The 12,022-nt window shown below is 40.9% G+C and overlaps 1 protein-coding gene across 1 annotated transcript in view; it reads right to left on the bottom strand.

The window, feature by feature from the left end:
- Positions 1-12,022, bottom strand: part of SEC24A (SEC24 homolog A, COPII coat complex component) — a 70,896-nt gene that overhangs the window by 44,077 nt on the left and 14,797 nt on the right. The window contains exon 3 of the mRNA XM_033927287.1: positions 261-419. Coding sequence (XP_033783178.1) covers positions 261-419 — 159 coding nt within the window. The remainder of the gene's footprint in view (positions 1-260; positions 420-12,022) is intronic.

Here is a 12,022-nt window from a genome sequence, read left to right as displayed (position 1 = left end):
GAAGGGAAGGGGTAATTCTGTTTTCTGCAGGGTTCACTTGTTGTTGAAACAAGTATAAACGTAACATTTAAAAAAATACATGATTTTAATCCTGCCAAAACCATGCCCCCTTGAAATTTCTAAATGGTATAGATCTCTATATATAAATGTCAGCTTTTGGAAATCAATATTTACATATCTAAAGTGATAACGTGCAAATGCCAACATTTATGTGTAGATATATTTCTGACAGACATGGTAGAGTTTTCTGAAATTCTTACCTTCCGGGTGCGGTGCTGTGCTGAGTGCAGGCTGGGGTACTGCACTGCCTAATGGGCCTGTAGGAGGTGCTGGTGGCCTCACTATGGAAGGGCCAAGGGGAGGTTTGCCTGGCTGATAGGTTGAGGGAACAGGTTGATTCACTGGTGGAGGAGCTGAACCTGAGAAGACAAATTGTCCAAAGTTATTCGAAAACTGGACTCAATTGTGTCAAAGCCTAAATATTGCTTACCAGTCTTGACCAATCTTCACCTTTCTTTCTCTGTTAGTTTCCTATCTCGGATACACATTCAGTGTAAAAGCTCAAAATTAATGGTTCTGTCCCTTTAACCAATTATCTTTTTTTCTCCCAAATCAAATATAAAGCACACTTAAGAAAGAGTCGGACGGGACAGGAGGTGGGAAGGATCCCTCCTGTCCCAGCCCACCGCTGGACCACCAGGACTTACGGCCATTTTTTGGCCCAAAAATCTTGGTTTATATTTGAGAATATATGGCATGTTAAGTCCAATTGATCAAGTCCTCCTTTAATCTCCTCTGTTTAAACTTTCCTCTTTGAAAGATAATATGCATTTAACAAAGGTAAACCTATCAGCATTATAAAACCCTAAAATCTCCTGAACATATTTACACAACAAAATTGATGAGGTTAACAAATGAGCCCGAGGGAAGCTCAAAAATGCAAATTCTATCGCATTTGATTTTCCCTAACTTCTAATTTCTAATGAACCGACTTATCTTTAATCCAAGTTTCTGTGTAACTGAAACTTGAGATTCAAAAGACTTCAAATGTTTATTTTAATCTTTCATTCTGCCATCCAACTCTACAAATTTTTGGCAGTCTTCTTGATAAAAATAAATCGCACAATTGCACCACAGAAAAATCAAAGCATTCTCTCCGTCCTAGAAACCACTTATAGATATCCAAAAGGGAAACTGCCCAAAAAGAATCCAGCAATGGTAGAACATCCAGAGACGTGGTGGTGAAATAGGCTTGGGAACAGGCATAGTTTTAGACCAGTCTCTCTCAAACTTTTTTTTAGCTCTGGCACACTAAACGGAGCACATTATAAGTAAAATCATAAAACTGGAAACCAGCAAAAAATTAACTTATGGAGTTTTTTTGTTTAAAGTTCCTTAAGCTATATATGGATAATTGTTAACAACGATGAAACTAAAGTAAACAGAATAGAATTGCTAATCAATGTGAGTGAGGGATGTGCTTGTTTTTGAGGGCAAATTAACTCAAAATGTGGCTCGATAGTCAATAAGCAAACATGCATTCACCTGCAGTCGTTCTCTCTTTTTTTAATTTGACAGAGCTGAAAATCCAAGTTCGCAGACAAGAAGATCCAAACAGTAACAAAGCCTTGATTGCTCGGTTGCTCAAGTTAGGGTAACTACTTACAGCACTGCATAAAAAAAAATCAAACTAAAATTGCTTGCTGTTCGTTTTCAATGACCAATCATGTCAAAGAATCATGCTTGTCAGGTTGGTGCTCATAACATTGACAGACTCTTGTGTAAGTGACGTACGTCATTTATTTTAGTGTATACTTATGAAGGGAATTTTTAAAAATAAAGTAAAATTCTGAAATCTCTCATGGCACACCCAGAATCTCTTTGGGGCACACCACTGTGCCACTGCAAACAGTTTGAGAGACACTGTTTTAGGCAAAGAAATTAACAGAGGATTTACCCAAACCTCTCATATCAGAAGGTAGAACTATCTGCTTCCAGCAAAAGAACTACCATGTTTCCCCAAAAATAACACCTACCCCCAAAATAAGCCCTAGTTAAGATCATAGAAACATAGAGGATGAAGGCAGAAAAGGGCTACAGCCCATCAAGTCTGCCCACTCTGCTTACCCATCCCCTGTCTATGCCCTAATGACCCAATTTCCTTATCTTGACCCTCGTAGGGATCCCACATGGGTATCCCATTTATTCTTAAAGTCTGGCACGCTGTCTGCCTCGATCACCTGCACTGGAAGCTTGTTCCAATGATCAACCACTCTCTCTGTGAAGAAATACTTTCTGGTGTCGCCATGAAATTTTCCGCCCCTGAGTTTGAGCAGGTGCCCTCTTGTGGCCAAGGGTCCCTTGAGAAAGAAAATATCATCTTCCACTTCGACACATCCCATGAGGTACTTAAATGTTTTGATCATGTCTCCCCTCTCCCTACGTTCCTCGAGAGTGTAGAGCTCCAGAATTGCACACAGTACTCCAGATGAGGTCTCACCATGGCCCTGTACAACGGCATTATGACAGCCCCCCTGAATGTCCCTGACACTCCCCGACTTCATCCCTAGTTTAAAAAAAAAAAAAAATCCAAGCTTCCACTATTTCTGGGCTCCCGTCCCCCTGTGCAGCAGAACCCCACCGACATACATCCGAGGCATCCAAAAAACAGCAGCGGTGGTGGCAGCACTCTGAACGGGCCTTCCCTCTGCAGCATCTTTCTATCCCTCCCATCCCCTGTGCAGCAAAATCCCCACCAACCCTCCCACCGTGAGACTGACATACCTCCGAGGCATACAAAAACAGCAGCAGCAACACTCTGAACAGGCCACGCGTCACTGATGCAGAGGGAAGGCCCGTTCAGAGCGCTGCTGCCGTCGCTATTTTTGGATGCCTCGGAGGTATGTCAGTCTCACAGGAGGATCAGTGGGGTTCTGCTGCATAGGGGGATGGGAGGGAGGGATAGAAACATGCTGCACAAGGGGATGGGTGAGAGGGGAGGAAAGATGCTGCATATTGGGGGGGGGGATAAAGGAAAGAGGAAGAATTGTGGTGGAGGAGAGGAAGGGAGAGATGATTGTTTTACATGAAAAAAATGACATTTCCCCAAAATAAGCCAATGCATTTTTGGAGCTAAAATTAATATAAGACCCTGTCTTATTTTCAGGGAAACACGGTAGTTGGTGGTAGTGCTAGAGACAGAGCAGATCTACCAATGGAGCTTAAAGCCCCAGAAACAGGAGGGGAACCAAGAGAGCCCAAAGCCCCAATGCCCGTGCCCTTAACACTAGAAAAATGTTTATCCAAAGGATCACACCTGGCCTTTGGTTATTCCTTGCTGAGAGCTTTGATAAAAATTCTAGCATGTTCCTCTGGTGCTGTCAAGAGTTTCAAAGGGCCAACCTGCCTCTTAGGGCACATGCCTGTTGCCACCTGCCATGCACAGGACTTGCTCTTGATGATATCAGTGAGAAGACCTTCAATGCCTTTAGTGTTTAGAAGTTCACCTCTCAATTAGGGGATGACTTTGCCTTCCTTGGCCACCAGTATGTTCCATGCTTCCTTCTCTATATCCAATTATCTTAGGAGCCTTTTACTAAGCTTGGGCTTACTGCGCTGAAAAGGGCAGTAATTTCCCCGTTTGTGTACAGTAACTGCGCACTATTTATTTTCTGGTAGGGGTGTGGCAAAGGTAGGTTAGCATTATCAAGCTAGCATGCAGTAAGTGTTCCAACATTAATATTTTTGCTGGTCCTGCACTCTAATGTAAAAATTACCGCAGTGCAGAACAGAAAAAAAAAAAATTAAAATAGAGGTAACAACCTATTTTACAGCCACAATGAATTATCTTGTTGTGATGCACTAAACCCGTTTCATACCATAGTTTAGGTAAAAGAGCCCCTTAATATCAGTTAAGACATCCAAAATTTGTACTTTAAAAGACTTTAGTTTAAATTTTTTACGTAACTAATGAAAAGTATACCACCTTGACAAAAGAAGGTTTGGATAGGTTCCTAGAGGATAAAGGAATTGAGGGGTACAGATAGGAGTAGAGGTAGATCATAGGGATAGTCTGGGACCACTGCTCAGGAAATGGGCCTGATGGGCCGCCACGGGAGTGGACCACTAGGCGAGATGGACCTCTGGTCTGCCTCAGCGGAGGCAACTTCTTATGTTCTTACTTGTCACTAGCAGTCCGGTGCATGAAACCCCACATAGAAAAACAGTTTTACCATTAATAATTTCCTTCCTTTAAGCCAACTGAGGTACCAATCTACCCTAGAAATAGTGAATTTCTATCCCACTGGTGTAACTGTATGCCCCAGACTATATTAACTGCAGTAGTCAGTTCCACTCTTTCTCCCCCCCCCCCCCCCCCACACACCTTCATCTTCTCATCCCAAATAAAATTATTCCTAAACAGAATATACTCTCCTAGGTGGCTGCTCATTGGTCTTAGTTAAGTGAACAGTTAGTCCTTTGTATATAAAGTAGATGAATAAGTTCTTTTATTTTGCTGATGGTACCATCTAGTTAACCGAGACGATTACCATCTGGAGAACAAGAGGGCTTCACATTCGGTTTCAACTTCAAACATGGAACAAGCATATGCAATAAGAAGATAATTGTTTTACATGCAGAAAATGGCTTTTATAAAATTGTATGGGTGTATATACACATACAGGATGGCATGCCGATGAGAGTGTGTATGTTTTTATGCGATTCCTAGAGATGACATTTAGACAGATTTGTAAATGTATACAGACTACAAGCACATAGTTGCACCTGCCTTGGAGAAGTTTAACTTTGAACAAGAGATTTGGGGGCTGCTGTGTGTTCATTTCAGGGTATGGAGTCCGAGTTGTAAACAATTTTGGGTGAAGATGGGAGTCGATAAAAATGTATCAGCTTCAAAATAAAAAGTTACAATATATGGTAAATTTATCATTTTATATTTATATAGTTTTTGTTCATGTTCAAACTTGAAATAAATATATTTTGGGGTCTATTAGTCCTAATTTTGTACATAAAGAAATATTCTATAGTTCTAGAAACTAAATCAGATTTCTCTTAGGGGTCCTTTTACTAAGGCAGAGACTCAGAGGAGGCATGATAAGAGACTTTCAAAGAGAAGGTAGAAAGGGACAGATTCTTCAGCCTACTGGGAACCACAAGAACAAGGGGGCACTCGGAGAAATTGAAAGGGGACAGGTTTAGAACAAATGCTAGGAAATTCTTTTTCACTCAGAGGGTGAAAAGCCAACCCTGTTTCTTGAGTTTCATGAATTATGTCTACTCTGCTAACACACTGACAAAATAAACCACAAGAACGTCGGCATAGTTATCAGGTGCTAAGTGTAAAGTAAGTTAGACATCATCAACCAAAATTTAAACCAAAAATGCAGAACCTCTACTAGATACAATATATTCTGTTTACTCTGTTGTATAGTAGATGATACAAAGGCAGCAATATTTGACAGGTATGTGGGATCCCTTACAGAAAGAAAGGTAAGTAGGTGCTATGGATAGGCCATATGGTTTTTATCTGCTGTCATTTTCTGTGATCATTATACTTCATTTGAGCTAAATTTGTACTTCGTGTTTGGAAATTGGAACCTGTATTAAGCAGAATCTTGTACTCCATCATCTTGATTAAAAGACAATGACAAACAAAAGACTTCTTTGATAAAGAATAAATGTACAGATGGTCAAACTCTGTGGCTGACAGAGGAGGTGTATCTTTAGTGTGGACAGAATAATTTGAGGCACTAGAGGGGCCAGATGGCCTTTGTCCCTGTCATCTACTCTGTAACTTAAGCCTCGACAGTAAATTGTTACCATGGCTAAAGGCACACTTCCAATTTACACAGAGTGTGTGTTTATCAAAATCTCAGCCTCAGGAGCTTTGATTATAGGAACAAGTCAAAGAACAAGGAGCAAAGTGCATTACCAGCGTCAGCAGACACTTTACCTTCACCAGCCACTTCACTAAAAGGATGATTAAGATAGAATTGAGACTTCCAGGTTGGGCTAAGCCAGGGGTAGGCAATTCGGATCCTCAAGAGCCAGAGCCAGGTCAGGTGTTCAGGATATCCACAATAAATATGCATGAGATTTAGGAGGCAGTGCATGCAAATCCATCTCATACATATTCATTGTGGATATCCCGAAAACCTGACCTGGCTCAAGCTCTCGAGGACCGGAATTGCCTACCCCCGGGCCAAGCCAAATTCTGGTACAATTTTAGAAAAGGATCTGCCGACTCTTCTGAAATCCATGCAGGAGTGAACGCATACATGCTGGTTATACTCCACATGTATGTTGGTTATTTTAGAACCTAGTCATGTAAACGCTGACAGACAGACGTGTCTTATCAGCAATTTTGGAAATCTACTAAGTTCTCCCCATTAGGTACAAAGCGGACAAATCATTCAGCACTATACTATCGCAGTTTGTGGCACTCCCTTCCAGTTTGGCCTCAGATCCAGGCACCTTTGCCAAGGTGATGGTGGTTGTAGCGGCTCACCCATGCAGGATGAACTGTAGAAGGGGAGAAATTCAAAGTTTTTGAGCGACACCCTTCTGTAGATTTGTGACTAATGGGAAGCAAACGCTATGGTACAGAATCCTATGGCTTCACTACAGAAAAACACTTTTACAAATGACATTTCTGCAAAATTAAAAGATGACCTGGATTGGCGACCGTGAGAATGAGCCACTGGGCTTGATGGACCATTGGTCTGACCCAATAAGGCTATTCTTGTGTTCGTATGAGCTGATGACAAGTTTTTGGATGTAGCTCGGTCATATTTGTTCTGAATTCTTTATGAACTGATAAGGGTTTTCTCTAGATGCTACAAGCACAAATAAATCGGATGCCCTGCCCTTCTTACAGGGGTAGAAAAAGCCCAAGCACCTAAAATTTAACACCTAACACCACAAGATAAATTTAAGACTAACTTAAAAACATTTAAGACTAACTTAAAAACATTTCTTTTCAAAGATGCTTTTGAGTGATAATTCTCACCCTTGGATTTATTAATTATGTTGATTTTGATTAATGAATTTGATTAATGAATTTTATATCCCCTACCTTGTGTTTTTTCCCTGACTATTCTTTCTATAATATTTTGTAGTTCAAATCCCTTTTTTCTTGTTTGTGAAGTTTGTGAATAGTCTGGTTTGATTTTAAGTCTATGTTGAATATTGTATTACTTTTTAATATTGTAATTTTTAATGTTTATTATTTATTTATTTATTTTATTATTTTATTTATTTATTTATTTTGATTTCTATCCCGTCCTCCCAGTAGCTCAGAACGGTCTACAATGAACATACATAGTGGAGAGTAAATAGACATATAAGTAATACAAAAGGTTTAGTAATTGGATTTATAGATTTTGGAGAGAATTAAATACAGGGAGAGTATAGCAGAAAGAGAGAAGGGGGAAATACAGTAGTTTAGTTTAAGGAAAGTTATATGCGTTTAGATACAATTTGTTGGTGGAGAGAGTAAGAGAGGGTTAACTTGGAGTTTTGGGGAGGAGATAGGAGATATGAGATATGAGATAGGAGATATGTTCATCGCTTTGAAGTATGATTAAGCGATTAATCAAAAACACTAATAAACTTGAAACTAAACTTGAAACAAAAAGAACAGCCATGTTCCATAGCTGAAGAACCTTCTCCCCACTCACTTTGAGGCTGCAGCAGGCATGTGGGCACCGTGCTCACAACCTTCCTTCAGAATGCATTTCTTTATCGAATAGGAAACCCACAACGAAGGGCAGCTTGGATCATTTTAAAGAAAGAAGAGGATAAAGTTAAGAGGTGATAGGCTCAGGAGTCATCTAAGGAAATACTTTTTTACAGAAAAGGTGATGCGTGGAACAGTCTCCCAGTAGGGGTGGTGGAGACAGAGACTGTGTCTGAATTCAAGAAAGCCTGGGATAGTCACGCACAAGAGAGGATGAGATAATGGTTACTGTGGATGGGCAGACTGGATGGGCCATTTGGCCTTTATCTGCCATCATATTTCTATGTTTCTATATACTCTCATGGGGTTTCTGCAGCATACCATCAAATCTCTCACATTAGGTAAGATTCTTATTTCTGGTGCCCATCTCGACCAAAGTATTCTGCTACCATTTTTGTGATGCTCAACATCAGCGGTAGTCATATTGGTAGCAAGATATGAACCTTGGCTATTCTGTTTCTCATCCTAAAGATGGGGAGTGGTGGAGGCCAGAGAGGTGGTGATTTGGGGCAGGGTGGGGGTCATGTAATGAAAATCTCCAGTTTGCAAAATGCCCTCTCTTAGTTGCCATGCAGGAAACAGGGATGGGGGGGGGGGGTGTTTGAAAAGAGGTGATGGAAGCAGTAAAAAAGAATGGAAACAAAGAAATTTGAAAAACAAAATGAGCCAAAACTCTGGTAAAGGGTGAACCAAACACCACCCACACAGAGTAAATGAAACAAGATCAACATTATAAAAAAAAAAGGGGGGAAATCCCACAATTTTCCCAGTGCTCGGTTTTGGTAAAATTACCTCCCTCTTCTTGCATGGCAGCTAAATGGTAAAAGTATCTTACATATTAATACATGTACATATGTGCTGGAATGTTTTACTTATTCACCTACGTGAACAAAAAGGTCCTGCATCAAAAGAATCTTTTTATCTAATACCTGTCTTTAGATATAAAATCTGTATTATAGACAGCAACAGATCCAGTAAATATCTTTAATAAAGTTTAATTTACTCAGGAGAAACAATGTAACACCAGCGCAAACAAATATGTTAATCAATAAATATCCTTCAAGGAGAGTTAGGCTAACCATGGTTTGCAGATGATTGTCATCCAGCCTGTGGCAATGAAATGGATAGGTACTAGAGTATGTCCGGGCAAAAAGCAATCTCACCACCCAGCCTTAATATGTGGGGGTGGGGGGAGAGAAAACATAAGAACATAAGAACATAAGCATTGCCTCTGCCGGGTCAGACCAGGAGTCCATCGTGCCCGGCAGTCCGCTCCCGCGGCGGCCCTCCAGGTCCATGACCTGAAAGTGTTCCCTACCTAACCTAAAATGTCCATACTCTATTCGCTCAATGTCCTGTAAGGTAAACCTCTATCTGTACCCTGTTATCCTCTTCGCTTCCAGGAAGTCATCCAGTCCCTTTTTGAAAAGGCTCTGAGATTTTCACTGCATCTGCCCAAAGGTTTGCCAACTCCCACTTTACATTACATTAGTGACTTCTATTCCGCCTGTACCTTGAAATTCTACGCAGATTACAAAAGAGCTAACTGGACATTTCCAGGAAAGTTACAATTTGGGGTTACAAATGAGTTGAGGTAGCTGGATATTTCCAGGAGATATTGCAAATTAGATAAGTAAGACAACTGGACATTTCTAGGCAATATTACAAATAAAAAAACAGATAAGGTAACAAATAAGATAGCTGGACATTTCCAGGAGCATTACATTTTAGGGTACTGTATTCTTGGTCGATATTTTGGAGTGGAAAAGAATACCAGAGGAGCGGTGGAATTGAGAGGGGTTTTATCAGGGAGGGGAGGGAAGATGGGCGGAGTTAAGGTGACCGGATAAATTTTTCGAATAGCAGGGTTTTGATTTCTTTTCGAAATGTTTTGAGGTCGCACGTTGTTGTCAGCAAGTTGGAGATGGAGTGGTCGAGTTTTGCTCAATTGCCTGATTACTACCTAGAAAGAGGGGGTAAACTGGAAACTACAGTAGCTCTCGACCTTTAGGACAAAGAGGGCAAAATCAAAGGCTGTGATGAAAAAAATAAAAAGGTAAAAAAAGCTGCATTAAGTGTTTGTACATGAACCTATGGAAAATAATAGAATTACTGGTGGTAAAATTGTACTTCTGAATCTTAATGCTAGTTATCGGTAGTGCACTTAACACAAGCATTGTGTGTGTGACTGTGCCTGGCACTGCCTTCCTGAGTCCAGCTCTGCTTTCCTCAAAATTTTGTCTGCAGTGAAGACAACAAATCTAATTTATAGTCTTTAAGACTCAATATCACAGTCCATGCTGGGCATGCTGCTCCACAAAACATCCAAATTCATCATATCTCCTTATCTCAAAGAAAGATATAGCAGCACAAGAAAAGGTTCAAAGAAGAGCGACCGAGATGATAAAGGGGATGGAACTCCTCTCGTACGAGGAAAGACTAAAAAGAGGGGGGCTCTTCAGCTTGGAAAAGAGACGGCTGAGAGGACATATGATTGAAGTCTACAAAATCCTGAGTGGTGTAGATTAGAAGGGATAAAAGTGGATCAATTTTTCACTCCATCAAAATAACAAAGACTAGAGGACCCTCGATGAAGTTACACGGAGATACTTTTAAAACCAATAGGAGGAAATATTTTTTCAGTCACAGAATAGTTCAGCTCTGGAACGCATTGCCAGAGATTGTGGTAAGAGGGGATAGCGTAGCTTGTTTTAAGAAAGGTTTGGACAATTTCCTGGAGGAAAAGGCCAGAGTCTATTATTGAGAAAGATAAGGGGGAAGCCACTGCTTGCCCTGGATCGGTAACATGGAATGTTGCTACTCTTTAGGTTTTTGCCAGGTACTGGTGATCTGGATTGGCCACCGTGAGAACAGGCTACCGGGCTTAGCGAAAGGCAGTATACTGTAAATATTCGAATATAAACCAAGGTGACCCTTTTCCCCTCCCCCCAAAGAGGAGGAAAAAAAAAAGGTTGACTCGAATATAAAACTGCGAGTAGAAACTTGGATGATCCTGATGAACCAGTCTACACAGACCAGACATCCTTGCCCTATATTTTGTTATTAGTGCAAAACCCCTGAGGAAGGAGATTTTGATCTCCAAAGAATAGTAAAAAAAAAAAAAATCAAAATTAGTCCAATAAAAAGGATTACCTTATTTCCATTTCCTATTTATAAATATTTATCAGTACAGCTACAATGCTACTTTATAATTCTCTCTACCTTTTTTAAGATCTGGTTTCTGCTTTCCTCATCTTTTCTTCACTCTCTTATGTCAGGGACGGGATTGCGGCAGAGGGAACGTGCTACAGAGGCTAACGGCAGCCTGTTAAAGATCGCTAAAGCATCGGCAATCCTCTGCAGGCTGTCCTAATTAGCTGAAGGTGAGACCGAGAGGCCAGAGGGGAAGCCAGAGGACGCTACAAAGAGCGCCCATGCACTGCAACACTTCCCGACTGACCCGAGGGGCCCCCTAAAGCAGGAGTGGCAGTGGACAGCCAGCAAGACGCAGCATTGCCGCTCCTGCTTTAGGAGACCTGACCAAATTGGTGAGCCCAATTTAAAAAAACCCGAATCGATTTGAATTGGCAAATCAGGTAGCACTACTAAACATGCAGCTTCAGGCACGGTCTCCTGTACAGTAGAGTTTTGAAAGGCAGGGCTCCGCAATTGACGTGTTGGACACCCCTGTCCTAAACTATGTCACATGACATTGCAGTCTCACTCACCAAACAAAATACATTCAACACAATGCTTCCTACCACAAAACATCTACAAAGTTCTCTTAACCACCAATTCATGCCCCTAAAAATATAATCATGGTCTCCAGAAAGAAATAAAATTAAAAACACAATCGGGTGAGACTCTGTTGGTGCCAGTGTGGTGGCACTGGGACTTTTCTGAATATCTGGTGGCACTGTCCTCAGGCTCAATTGTTCTAGGATCAAGTCTTTAATTTAACAACAGAGATCTTGGGGACCCTGGTCTGCAAGAAACTGGAAAACACTTTGCTTAATGTGGGGAGAAACACCTTTTGGCACACGAAGTCACAGCAGGCTGTATGGTACTGGCCTCAGCTTGGAAGCAACCAGCTCTGCTTTAAGAAGCACATGTCAATCATCAAGCTACCTATCTGATGACTAAACTGACTGCACCCTGACGCAATTGAGTGGGTTACTTTTTAAAGATTTGGAAACCTTTTCAGATTTGGTGACAAGTGGGGATTTCAGGATTAATGCATGCAACCTTTTTTTTTTTTTCTTTTTA

This window comes from Geotrypetes seraphini, chromosome 18 (genome assembly GCF_902459505.1).
Source record: "Geotrypetes seraphini chromosome 18, aGeoSer1.1, whole genome shotgun sequence".
In the NCBI taxonomy this organism is placed as follows: domain Eukaryota; kingdom Metazoa; phylum Chordata; class Amphibia; order Gymnophiona; family Dermophiidae; genus Geotrypetes; species Geotrypetes seraphini.
The sequence above is the reverse complement of the archived record's forward strand: the minus strand, read 5'-3'. Positions and strand labels throughout refer to the sequence as shown.